A 13369-nucleotide genomic window follows, 5' to 3' on the forward strand; every position below is an offset into this window, starting at 1 on the left:
TAAGAAACAGTGCTTGAGAATTAAGATGAGATGAAATTTCATTTGGGAATTAACGGTCTGTGATCTGTAAGGCATCTGTGTCCTTGGCAGGGCGTTTTCAGAACCTCCTTTGCAGGGAAGTAGGTTTAAAATAAATCCATTTTCCCAAAATAGTTGTGATTGAAAATGTTATTAGCCATAACAAATGTTAGTGCTGACAGGAGAATGGCCTGTTAGGGGCCTCTGCTGAAACAGTCAAGTGAAAGTCATATTTCACATTATTGCAAGCATTTTCCTGTGATTTACAGAATATTTGTGAAACATTACTTACAAGGCATATGATTGATATTGAGAGAACAGCTCGTGTGTGGGGGGAATCTGTATTTCACAGAGACTGTTTGCATGAAATTTACAGTCCCATAAAGTGCTCCTCTGTCCTCAACAGAGATCTAGTTAAAAGAACTTTACAGTCTGAAACATCCCAAAATTGATTCTAAATTAACGTTTCCATATTTATGTTTAAGATGCTGGTGGTGTAATGCTCTCCCATTTTTATTACAAAGCTGCAGTAAACCCCCCTGCCACTACTCAGAAATACCAGCACCAGCCTCTGGATGTGAGGATTTTAGTGATACAAAGGGCTTGCCTATGAACCAATGGAAAAAAAAAAAATTGATACAGTGATGACATGGCTTCAGAGGATACAATGGTGCCTGTCTCTGGCTGCTGTAACAACAGCATTTGCTGACATAGGAGTCTTTAAGCCAACATTTCAAAGTACCCTGAAAATGTACATTAATGTTTTTATTATGACCATTTCACATATGGGAACATACAGACACAGGGAAGTTAAATTACTTGCCTGAATCGTTTGTCAGTGCTAGCTAGCATCAGCATGTAACTCCTGGTCGTTGGCTTCAAACTCTGCCGTGAAAAGTGCTGGGCTGCCACCCAGTCCACTGGACCTAATAATCAAAACAAGGCTGGGTCAGGGCAGGGCTTTATTCCTGCCAAGAAAAAAACCTCAGTGATTTAGGAACTGGCTCTGGCAATTCAGCAGTTATTTAAATCCAGAGTACTGCTTAATCATCAGGTTGAGATCAAAAGGCAGACTGGTGCTGCTTCAGCCTCAGAGCGAGTGTGAGGTGCCAGGGAATGATAGCCTTGGACTCGTGGAATGACAGAGTGGCAGTGATTTGGTGTTATCTTTGCATCTTGCAACATCAAGGTTGTGCCCAGCCTCAGGCAGAACTTAGGGTTTGTTTCCCTGGCAGGTTTCACCCTTTCCTGGCACACCTCAAGTCCTCCCGTGCACAGTGCACCTCAACGTACTCAGCTCCTCAACCTCTCTCTCCTGCATGTCCTGTCCCCCAGCCCCACTGCTAAGGCAGCCACAGCCCCAAACCCAACCCTGCACTGCCCCACCCCCTGCCAGGCCCTGCACTGCCCCCTGCATCCATCCCAGCCCCTGCCCCGTCTGATCCACTGCAACCTCAGCATTCCCTGCCCCAGACCATCATCCCACAGGCCCGATCCAGCCCAACCACAGGCCCTGTGCTCCCTCACACCCAAATCCCACTCCAGGCCCTACAGTCCCTGACACACTCCGTGACACGCGTGCCCAGCCCCTCCTGACCCAAACACCCAGATCAGGACCAACAACCCCTCTCAATCCTCATGCCCGCCGTATCCCCAGGCCCCCCTGACTGCAATCCTCACTCCAGGCCCTAAAATTCCCCTCATCCCGGCCCCGCGGCCCCCGCCCGCCTCAGCCCCCGCTCCCGCGCCCCTGCCCCGAGGGGGCGGTTACCCCGCAGAATGACTGACACGCGGCTGAACCAATCGCTGCCCGACCGTCTCCCCCTGCCCAATAGGTCATCAGCGGGCGGGGCGCTGGGCCGATGCTAAGGGCGCGTTGCTAAGGAAGTGGGAGGCGGGTAGGGGGCGGGGCGGATGATGAGACGGGGTGGGCACTTTCCTTTCCCATTGGCTTCGGGGAGGGCGGTGGGCGGAGCTTCCGGGGGGGCGGAAGCGGCGGCCGGTGCGCGAAGCGCGGCCATGGGCACCCGCGGGCTAAAGGAGGCCGTGGTGGAGCTGAAGCCAGGACAGGCCCTCGGTGCGGAGGCGAGCGGGACCGGGCACGCCAGTGACAGCTGGGACTGGGGGGTCTCTGCGGGCGGAGAAGGGAGGAGCGGGCTGGGGTATGGGAGGAGGAGCTGTGGGGCACTGGTGCTCTAGCAGGTGTCTGGCAGTCCCTGGAGGACAGGGCAGGACGCTTCCCTTTTCCCCTTGGAAGTGGCAGCAGCTATCTCGCCGGGAAGTGCGGTTCGCCCCCCGTAGGGATCAGTTCGGTGCTGGCTTTGCGTCGCTGGAGAGCGGTGAGAACTGCAGGGGCTGAAGCTGTGCTGTGCTGCAGGGCACGCCCACGTAGTGAAACCGGGGTGAGGCAATACTCGTAACTGACCGAGAAGTCAAGCTTATACTTGCTTCACCATTGCCTTTAAACTTTACTAACCAACTAAACTAACTAACCGGACAGGCTGCTCTAAGTTCTGACTCGGGTAGACTGGAGGGCAGTTGCTGTAACATTGTGATTTGTTTCAGAAGGCAGTGCAGAGACAGAGCCTGCCGACGGCCAGCCTGTGGTGATCCTCCTAGGCTGGGCCGGCTGCCAGGACAAATACCTGGCCAAATACAGCGCAATCTACAGCCAGAAGGTGAGTAGCCTGTCTGTATTTTCATGACACTGTCATGCTGTGAAACTACCTTATTTTTGCATGTTGGTAAGGTCTCTCTGAAGCCTCTCTGTCTCACTCACGGGGAGTGAGTGAGAGTTCTCCTGTCACTGAAAGCTCCTTGTCTCTCACAGCCTGGGCAGTGTTATCTAACAGCTGCTGATGTCACCTTTGTGTATGCAGCTAAGATAGAAATACTTCCTTGGAGAAACTTTCAGCTGCTGTGTGACTCACTGAAGTATCTTAAGGCTTTTAAAGTTGTGGGACTATTCAGGAATGATGTGAACTGTGTTAGTTTTCCTAGCAGATAAACATGCAGGGAAAGATTCTGTGTTTACTGCTTGCTGTTAGGCCACAGCACAGATATGGTGAGGCTGGGGTGGGAACTGACAGAATTGGGATCTCTTGTGCCTTTGGCTCTTCCTTCCTGTGAAAATGATTCATTTAAATGTTGTAAACCAAATTAATTTTATCCTGTCTGTGAAACAGGCATCCTGTCATAGTCATAGCTGCACACTAGGAATTCCTTGTGTTTGAACTAGAGACATCTGTTCTACTTCCAGTTCCCTAAGCTATCATATTTTCCTTTCTAATACTGTATTTTACTGGAATGACCCCAGCTTGTAGCATGGGGACCTAGTGAAACATTAGATTTTTTTTCTTGGTCAGCATACAGGGAATCTTGTATTTATCCAAATCTGTTCCAACTATAGGTGGTAAAGTTTGTACATTAACAAGTCTATTGTTAATGTGTAATCCAGTGTAAGAGTCATTAATTGGCTTGATCTAATGAAGAATTAGTTGTTAAGTGGCTTTAAGATGCTGCTGAGCGGATGAGGAGCACGTTACAGGGCAGCATGACAACTTCTTGGAAAATACTTTTCTATCAGAAAGATCATAGAAATGGGAAAGGAAAGGATGGGTTTTCTTAGCTCACTAAGAGGAAGTGGCTGTAACCATGGCAAGATGGTAGAGGAGGCTTTGATTTGAGAACTTGGTATCCTCTTCTTCCTCATTTACTGTTTAGGGAGCTCTGGGGGGATTGTTTTGGTGCCTTAGCTTTGAGCTTGTCAGTGTGTAATGTCAGTGAGCTCAGATGATAGAAAAGGCCTAAAGTATTTATAAATGTAGTTCCATCTGCTTTATTTTGAAATTCCTCCAAGATCCTGTTTCCAAATCTATACCTAAATGTAAGGACTTAAGCTTGAAGGCAGTTGCTCAGGAGTTCCGAGTCGTTGAGCCAGAGCTCTTTCTTTGTACAGCTGAAGTGTTTCAGGAAGATCTACAAAAATCATGTTGGTGTTGGCTGGTGGTGAGTCTCAGAGACAGCTGCAAACAAGTGCACCCAAGGAGAGGAGGAAATTCCTCTTTCTCCTTATATTTGCTTCAGTGTGATGAGCTGGATGTATACCAGAGCAGGCTCCTCATACCAAATGCCTGATACTGAAGGACTGTGAATCAAGGAGATGGTTGTCTTCTGGGTGAGGATTAAGACCTATAAAAATGGGTGACAGTGTCTCCAGGGGTTGTGCCAGCTAGCACAAGATTTGAAAGGATCTCAGACATGACCAAAGCCAGGCCTCTGCCACTGCAGAGGCCTTTTCATAATGATTTCTGTAATCTGTATTCGTGTCAGTGCCTTGCTGCTGACACTAACGACTTTGCTCTGGCCCTGTGGTTCCTGTTGGAAAACTGTCCCAAATTTTCATGTTCTTTGTACTGCTGCTTGCCTACTCTCTGTAATTTGCAGCACAGGTTAAATCTTTGTGGGGTCTCTTTCTGTCGTTCTTAGGGGTGCACGGTCATCCGTTACACGGCTCCATGGAGGATGGTATTCTTCTCTGAGACCTTTGGCATCAGATCCCTGCAGACCCCAGCCAGGCAACTCCTGGAGCTGCTCTTTGACTACAGTATTGAGAACAGACCGGTTCTTTTCCATGTTTTCAGCAATGGTGGTGCCATGCTGTACCGTTACATCATGGAGGCGCTCCACACCCACAAGTTGTTTAAGAACCTCAGAGTAGCTGGCACCATTTTCGATAGCGCCCCTGGCAGAAGAAACTTGCGAGGAGGCCTTCGTGCCCTGGAAACTGTCCTGGCCTCCATGAATGTGCTGCTCAAGTATTTCCTGCTGTTCACGTTTGCCAGCACGGCCGTGGTGCTGCGGATCCTGCTGTACCCCCTGACCCGCTCCATCCACGAGAGCCATTACGATGCCCTGCTGAAAGCGCCCTCGCGCTGGCCCGAGCTCTACCTCTATTCCCAGGCCGATCTCATCATCAGGGCCAGCGAGGTTCAGCTCATGGCCGATGCCCGGCAGCAGCTCGGTGTTCCTGTGAAAGCTGTGGACTTCTCAGATTCGCCTCACGTCAGCCACATGCGGGTGTACCCCAGCTATTACTGCAACCTCTGCACGACTTTCCTCTCTGACTGTGTCGGGGGCTCAGCTCCTTAGTGCTGTAATGACCTTCCGTGTTTGCCTCTGCTTGCTCAGCTCCTATGGAAAATGTCAGCCCCTTTGCTTTTGTGTCTTTGAAGCGAGGAAAGTAGAGGCTTCTTGTTTGGTTTGGTTTTTTTCCCCTACTTTCTGTAAGTCTGAAAGCCTCCAGCTTGGCCTTTGGACCAGCCACGTTAGAGCAGAAAGTAGATATGGATTAATTTAAAGTCCTGAAGGTGAAATCCTGTCATGGTTCATGTTGATGTGCTTTACCAAGGTGTCACAGACCAGAAGCTCATACTGAGTATTTTTTGTTTCTTCCTGTCTCTTCTTGTTCTCTGCTTTCCATGTTGTCTCCTTATCCCTGATGTCCAGTGTGCATGTTCTGTTGCTTGTACTAATTTTACAGTACAGCTCTTCCATGTCTTTGTTCTTCTTGTTTTTTTTTTCTCTCTGCCATTTCTTTCATCTTGCAATGAGCAAACAGAGACAAGTCTGCAGGACTTTTTGCTTTTCTCATTGCATCCCAGCTCTTGTTGTTTTCTCCTTGCTGGAGATCAGGCTCTGAAACCAAGTGTAAGACCAGGAAAAGGTATGTGTAGGGCAGTATGACCAGACTGTTATCTGGTTCCATTAAATAGCTGAGATAAAACAGTCAAAGCTCTTTGATACTTGGTGGGAGCTCAAATGTTTGTGATAACTTTTGTGTTCTTCAACCCAGAGGTTTAAATTAACATTTTTGAATGTGCTTAGTATTTTGTTTCTCTTCCTTCCAGTCTTTTGTGTGTTCTACTGAGTAGTTTTGCTTTCTTGGAGGGCTACTTATTTGTTATTGTATCTTTTTGAGCGGCCTATATTTTGCATCTGGGATATTCGGGGAAACTTTTGGATTACACCTGTGCCAAACCCCAGAAACAGAAAGGTGGAATTGCAGAAGAAAATGGAACTGTCTATTGGAACTATGCTTTATACTGGGTATTTCTTAAATCACCTCCAGCCTACAAATGACCATGAAATAGGATGGTTTTGTCCATAATGTTCTCTTCAGATGATCAGTCTTTGCAGTCCATGCAATGTGTATAGGAAATTAATTCTTTCCACCTAGTGAAAAAGTAGCTCATTGCACTGTACTTGATCCATGTTTGGGTTTAGGTTTTATTGTTTATTTGGGGGAGAAGCGGGGATAAAGACACAGGAGAGCCTGCTGATATATTTATGCTGTCACAGCATAGCAAGTTAATTAATAAAACGGTGAACAGATTTAGCCAACTTTAAATTGCCAGGAAGAAGCTCTGGACGGCTGTGACATGGGCCTGCTTGAACAAGGAGCTGCCCTAGAGAGGTAGGCACTTAAAAAGCAGGAGGAGTTTTGCAAAAGGTTCTGCAAGCGGGTGGCTCTGCTGGTCTTGCCCACCCTTGGGGTGCTGTGATCCACAGCTACAAAAGTCTTACTGTTCTGGATTGAAACACAGAGGGGGAAGTCCTTGGAAGCACTAAAATAATTTGGAAATTTAAACCAAGAGCTGTAACACCTCACAGAAGTGAAAGCACAGGTTGAGTGGCAGTGGTGACCACACAGCTGTTTGTAGCAGACTATTGTGACAACACTCATTTACAGCAGAATAACCCCCTCATGTTCATGATTTTTGAGGTAGGGTTGGGCTGTATATGGGATAAGTGAGAATTAACTGAAAAGGGCCTGATGACCTGGGTTGTCTTTGGTTTTTTTAAAAGTAAAAGCTGTCTCCAGGCACAGGAGCTGTTGTTGCTCTGATTCAGTCTTATGTGGGTGTGATCCCAGTTCCAGCTCCCACTGTGAAAGTGAGGTGTGAGGGCTACCCTGTGGTAAGAGCCTTCAGCCTTCCCCTTTTCATTGAGAAATTCTTGTTTCTAGAGTTTGGACCCATAAAATCCAGGCATGGTCCCTTATCTCCAGAAAGCCCATCAGAGATCTCTCAGCTTTTTTAAGCAGGCCCTTGGTTTGTGCTGTCATTGTCTCCTGAGCTGTGATGTGTTCATTTGTCTTTTCAGAGATCTGGGCTGAGGCTTCTCAGCATCCAGCCTGTTTGTGGCACTGTGAACATTCTTGGGGAACAGAGGTGATAAAGGCTATTTAACCAGCACTTGCCCTCATACTGGTTTCTACAGGTTCAGTATTTACAGAACAGTTAAACACTCCATAGTATACGCCTCTGAATTAATACAGTTGTTCCTGGGAATCTGCTGTTCCTGTTTATTGCTGTGGGTGTTGAACTCCTGTTTAAAGACTCGGGCTGTTGCAGAACATGACTGGCAGGATCGGGAGCTAAACCCTCTGCCCCTGCCTGACAGGATGGTGAGGCTTCCTCTGGAAAGAGGCTCACATGTCAGCTGCACCTTCCTTTCCCACTTTGACCTCCCCACCACGGTGTTGCCACTTCCCCAGCTCAGCCCAGGGCAGCAGGCAGGGAGCAGGTGCTGCCTGCTGGAGTTCTGGAGTCAGAGTGTCCTGAGCTTTGCAAACAGGAATGTGCTCACAGGCATTTCCACTGCTGCAAAAGTGAATTGAAATTTGGAGGTGGTTTGATTACACAGCTCTCTGAGAGCAAGATGATCTAGGGCAAGCCAGTGATTTACAGCACCAGTCTTCTGAGTGGGTTTTGTTTTCTGAGTCCCAGCAAGTTTTAATTCCGATTGTGAGCACCGTGTGATATGCTGGCCTCCTGTACTGCGTGTGCCCCCACTTTCCTGCCCTCTGTATTTCTGTGGCTTATTTGAAATAGAAGGTTAATAACTTGGAGCCCGAAAGCACATGGCTGAGAACTGATCCAAGCACTACTGGATTTACAAAAACCCAGCCTCAGACCCTTAATCCTTGCTAAACTGTCACGGTTTGGCGCAGCCGGTGTTCCTAAAGAGCTTCAGCCTGAACACTGAAAGCCCAAAGGTTGTGCTATCTTGGCAAATCCAGGTAAATCTCAGATGAGCTGTGGGGAGGAGGGGCACTGCAGATCTGTTCATTGGGAGGAAAAAATGCAGCATCCCTGGGCTTGCCTCGAGGGTAGAGAGTGGGATGTGGCCCAGAGCTTGTTTTCCTGCAGTCCGGCCCTATGTGCAGACTGTGAAATAATGTGGGTGGAACACCAGCAGTGGTGGGAGAGGAGGATGCTCACAGCTGTGTGCCACAGTTGTGGTAAAGCAAAATTAACTTTCCCTCAGTAACAAAATCTATTTAAGTGTTTCCTTTGAGGGAACTGGCTTGCTCCTCTGTGGTGCCTTCTCTCCCCAGGCAGTGGTGATGCTATAGGATGGTTTTGAAAAACAAAAAGCCACTTAGTGGTCAGGGTAACCCGTGTGGCCAGGCTGGAGGGTGCTCAGCTGCTCCTGACAGGACTGGAAGGGTGTCTGTGCAGCCAGAGCTCCCTGTGGCACTGGGGGAGGCTGTGATGGAGAACTGGGCAGGCCAGGGGCCCAATCCAGCCAGCCAGGGGTTTGGAGCTCGGTGAACATCTTGCAGCACAAGGAATTGAAATTAGGCTCCTGGGTGCAGATTGACCTATGCCCACACTTCATAAAGGTGTTTTAAAGGTGTGTGGGCTGAGGTTCCATTTTCATGCATTTTGGGATGCTGCAGGCATATGCAGGGAGTTCTGCCATTGATGGAAATGTGGGAATGAATGGGATGGAACCAAACAATCCAACCCCTGCATCCCAAAAAATGAAGGAGGGAGGCTGGTCTCCATTGCCTGTGGAGGTGACAGTGGAGGAGCCGGCAGAAGCGGCTGTGCAGAGCCCGCGGGAGCCCCGTGCTGGGCGGGAAGAGCTCCACGAGATGGCAGCAGGACCTCTCTTTCCTGTATGGAGAGGTTTCTAGTCCGGGAGACAGCTGAGCAGATCCTGGCCAGGACCCCAACAGCATGGCTCAGCCCAGTGCTTCTGAGAGCATTCCCTGCAAAAAGTCTCCTCTTGGGGCAAGGAAAAAGACCAGCAAGAACTAACTCCGATGACAAGAACTAGAGATTGTGAGCTAATACGGAATAGCATCTCTCCCTAGGGCTGCCTGCCTCTGGAATTTGTACTAGATTCCATTCCTCAGCTTCAACTGACTGTTAAAACCAAAACCCTAACAGCAGGAATAGCTTTCCTGCCCTTCTCACCTCAGCAGACCGGATCACAGCACCTCCCTCTCCAGCACCCAGGGAAGGCTTTCTGTTTTTTAAGTGAATCTGTGTAATGTGATCATAGCCCAACCTCTGAGAGCTCCACGTATCAGAACTCCGGAGCTCTCTTGGGTTCCCGGTAGTCTCCAAGCCCTGGGAAAGGAGCTGAGCTTAGTGCTGCTCTTCTGAAAAGGCTGGCAGGAGCCCCCAGCACACAGGGCTGGGGGCTTAGGCTGCAATAACAAACAGGACAGCACAAATGGGTCCCCACAGCCACCACCTGATCCGTCTCCTAATGCCCCCTTGTCCAGCACACCCACACAGCTCCTTCATCCAGTCTGGAGCACGGGCATCCCTCCATCTCCTTCCCTTTGAACTTGACCCCGCCATCCTCTCATTTCTGCATCCTCACATGGCTGCAAGTGCACCCCAGCACCATCAGAGACAGGCTATGTGGGCACAGCTGGGATGGGCAGAGGTGAACATAGCATCCTTCAGTCACCCTCTCAAATCTATGGGGGCTGGGGCAGGGAGAGCTTGGGCAGCCCCTGCCCCCGTGGAGTGATGGATGAGCTGACAATAGGGTATTGATAAGGAATTAACCTTGAGCCCTTCTTGCTTCAGTGTCAATAGAGCAGGAGCCAAGTACACACATTTGATTGGAAATCTGTGTTTGGCCTCTGCTGCCTCTGAGCCCATCGAAGGAGAGAGACAGAGGGGGATGTGAACTGCCCTGCTGCCCCCTCCCTAGATGGGACCCCCCCCCAAGGGTACCTCTCTCAGCTTCCCCAGCTCCCTGCTACTGGAGTTGACTGGGCACTCAGCTCTAGAGGCTGCAGCAGCTTCTATGCCCCCAACCTGGCATGTGGAAGGCTGGGTACCAGGGCCCCCCTTGTCCCTAAAGGGCGTGTGCCCATCCTGCACTGGCCTACACTCCGAGCAGTTTGTTTAATTAAGTGTTTTGCCTAATGGGATTGCCTCATTTCCATAACAAACTGGCGGGCTGTCATTAGGTGGGCTCCCTCATTCATTACTGTTAATTAGATATGGATCCCCCAGAAGGCGGCTGGGGGTGATGAACGAGGCCCCTGACACACGCTATTACACATTAGCATTTTCTCAATATATGCGATACATCATGGTCCTCCGCTTCCTAAAGATATTTTAAATAAAATATTAGCAGCCTGCTGTGGGGTAGGTGGAGAGGGAGGGAGGGTTTCTGCCCCTCACCCTGGCCTCAGGCCTCCTCTGGGCTGAAGTGGGTGGGAGACTGGCTGAGATGCTTCACTGCTCCTTGCCAGCCAGAAAAGTGCCTAAATCCCACCCTTTCCCTATGCTTGCCACAGCAGATGGAAAGAGGTCTCTGACATCTTTCCTGCCTCCTCCCACCAGCCTGGGGACTCCCAGCACCCCATCCCTGGGGGACACAGTCATGGAGAGGGGTTTGAAAACAGCCCATTGACCCATCTGCAAAATGTTTGTAAACCAAAAGCGTCGGCGCCAGCCGCGTGCCGAGGGGAACCTGACCTCTGTCCCCCCGCCCCAGCAGCCTCCCGGTCCCTGTGTCAGGGTAACCCTAGACTGCACCAGAGGCCCCTAATGCAGCACGTATAGATCTGTTGGGGCTGGGCGTCTCCTGCCCCCAACTACCGCAGCCGATGAGACTTCATTATGGGGGTGTCCCCTGAGGGGTGCCCTTTGCCCTGCCCTCCTGGCTCTACAGGGGGAACCAGTTGGGGGAACCCATCCATGGTGGGGTCTGGTGCATGTCCCAGCATCCCCCTGCATCTGTTACTGCATCCCAAATAGAACCAGGACTCCCCTCTGGGACATTACTCACATCCAGGGGCTGCAGCGTGTGGGGGGTGTCTCTGCTGCCTCTCGCCTGCAAAGGGAAACACAGAGAAGCAGAAAGCACCCGAGAAGATTTATACTTGTTTAATTAATGTCAAATGTAGTTTACAAACGGGAGTGACAAGTACCTCTTTGTATAGTATACACTGACACACAATCATTGACACACCGGAATATCGCTTTGTGCAACTGGGATTCTTTGGGCAAAGATAGGTGTAACTCTTGATATCTCACTTTTTTTTTTTTTTTTAATTTTTTAAATCGTTTAAACTCAGAAGAGGGGAAGTGGCAGATGCCTGTTATAAACTGGGATGCCTCTCTCCCCAGCCTTCCCCCTGCAGCTTCCCCCTTGGAAACAGGGGATGGCTTTACAATTTAAACAAAAAGAATAAACCAAAAATAAACCCCAAAGCGAAGAACCAATGACTAGTTACATATGGTTTTACACATAAAGCACATGGCTGGTCCACAACACCTGCCAGAAAAGCCCTGGGAGGGAGCCAGGCTATTTCCAAGGAAGTGCTGGGTAGGGGTGTGCTACCCTCTTGCCCTTCCTGGATGCCTCTCAAAACCATCTGGCTGCACCCTCTCCATCTCTGAGACCTCAGCACCAGCACACTCCCAGCTGAGCCATGTGCCCTTCAAGTTTTTCTCCCTTTACAAATCCTGCCTGAGCTGTGCATACCTGCCCTTCCCCTGCCTTGTGCTGCTGGCTGCAGGGTTACCCTGCAGTGACAGCCCCTGCCCACAGTCTCCCTGTGAAGGCAGGACCCTCAGGGTGCCTTGGCTTCCTCTGGTCCTCGGGAGCTCTGCTGGCACAGAGCAGCTCTCTGGTCTCAGAGGCCACACACAGCTATGAGCTTGTACACAAGAGAAACTCCCAATTAGGAACTGTCACCTTTTGATGAGATGTTTATGAAACAAGAGCTCCGTCAATTTCACTTGGGTTTTTTTTGGGTGCAGTGGGATCCTTCTGAAATCAGTCAAGAGATGCCAAAACTGCAGCTGTTCTCTGCAGAAGAGCTCAGGGTAGGGAAGCGGCACTGGGACTGTTGTACCCCCTACATATCCTGCTTATCCAGCCCTTCCCTCTCCGGAAACAGCCCAGAAGCCAAACCCCAAACCCCTCATCCACTGCTGTTCCTAGACTGTCTTAAAATTCCCCAGCTATGTTGTGCTGCCAGGTGGGATCTGCTTGGAAAGGAGTGGGGCAGATGAGCTTTCCCATCTCCCTGTCTTCTGGCTATGAGGAGCTGGCACCTCACAACTGCCCAAGGAGCCGCAGCAGGGATGCACAGTGTGGGGCTGGGAGTAGTCCCAAGGTCTTGGGAAATGGGTCAGTATCTGTTTCTTGGATCCTGACAATAAAAGAAAGAACAACAAAAAAACCAGGCCAGATGGCAGCTTTGGTTAAAGCTGAGGATATGGGAGACAGAGACAAGCATGAAGGACTGCATGGAAGAAGCTGGGGCTGTGGGGGAACCTGGGGGCCTGCTGGATCCTGGGAGTGGCAGTGGGGATGAGACAGGGCTGGCTTGGCTCTCTGCCCTAGTGCCAAAACCACTTAGGAAAAACACAGGCTGCAGGAGAGTGGGAGCTGGGGGAAGTGAGAGCAGGATAAGGCTGGTTCTGCAGGGCTTGCATGGCTTTGCCAGGCAGCCCCACAAGGGAACTGGCTGAGTCTCTCTGGGCAAAGCCACCAGTGGGACCATCTCGTCTCCTGCCCCAGCATCATCCTGAGCTGCCTAGGCATCCTCAGCCAAAAAACGCTGCCCAGAGGAGGAAGGCAAAGCCAGGCAGGGCAGGGAAGGGGCTGTGGCCTGGAGGAGCACAGGTATCAGCCAGACCCTCGAGCAGGCACTCCCAGCCAGGGGAGAGGGCAGCTCTGACAGACTCCCTCCCTCCAGCTCCTTACCATTTGCCCGTTCCCCGGCTGGCAAAGATAAAGGGGGCTGAGCCAGATTCCCCCTGTCCTGCCTGGCCCCCCGGTGAGGAGTTAAAAGCTGTGTCTTTCTGGGGATAACGATTCTATTATAAATAGCCCCATTAGCTACAACTAATGACAAAAATCCACCTCCTCTACTCCCCATAAGTTCTGTAAGTTATGGGCAATGCTACAGCCATTACTAAAAGCTGTTAACTTCATATCTGAATGAGGAAATATACACCACAGAACATTAAACCATTTATATTATATATATGTATATATATACTTTTTTTAAACT

The 13369-nt window shown here is 50.1% G+C and overlaps 1 protein-coding gene across 2 annotated transcripts; it reads left to right on the forward strand.

Annotated features, from left to right (window-relative positions):
* Positions 1-1981: 1981 nt before the first annotated feature.
* Positions 1982-6411, forward strand: TMEM53 (transmembrane protein 53). 2 transcript variants are annotated; one of them, XM_014872096.2, is made up of 3 exons: positions 1982-2095; positions 2587-2696; positions 4507-6411. In XM_014872096.2, the coding sequence occupies exons 1-3, from the start codon at positions 2038-2040 to the stop codon at positions 5167-5169; spliced, it is 831 nt and encodes a 276-aa protein (XP_014727582.2). In that variant the 5' UTR covers positions 1982-2037; the 3' UTR covers positions 5170-6411. The 2 variants fall into 2 exon arrangements, with proteins under 2 accessions (XP_014727582.2, XP_014727581.1); XM_014872095.2 differs by having other exon boundaries at positions 1983-2095; positions 2584-2696.
* Positions 6412-13369: the final 6958 nt, after the last annotated feature.

The sequence above is a fragment of the Sturnus vulgaris genome, chromosome 9, assembly GCF_052056855.1.
Source record: "Sturnus vulgaris isolate bStuVul1 chromosome 9, bStuVul1.hap1, whole genome shotgun sequence".
NCBI lineage: Eukaryota > Metazoa > Chordata > Aves > Passeriformes > Sturnidae > Sturnus > Sturnus vulgaris.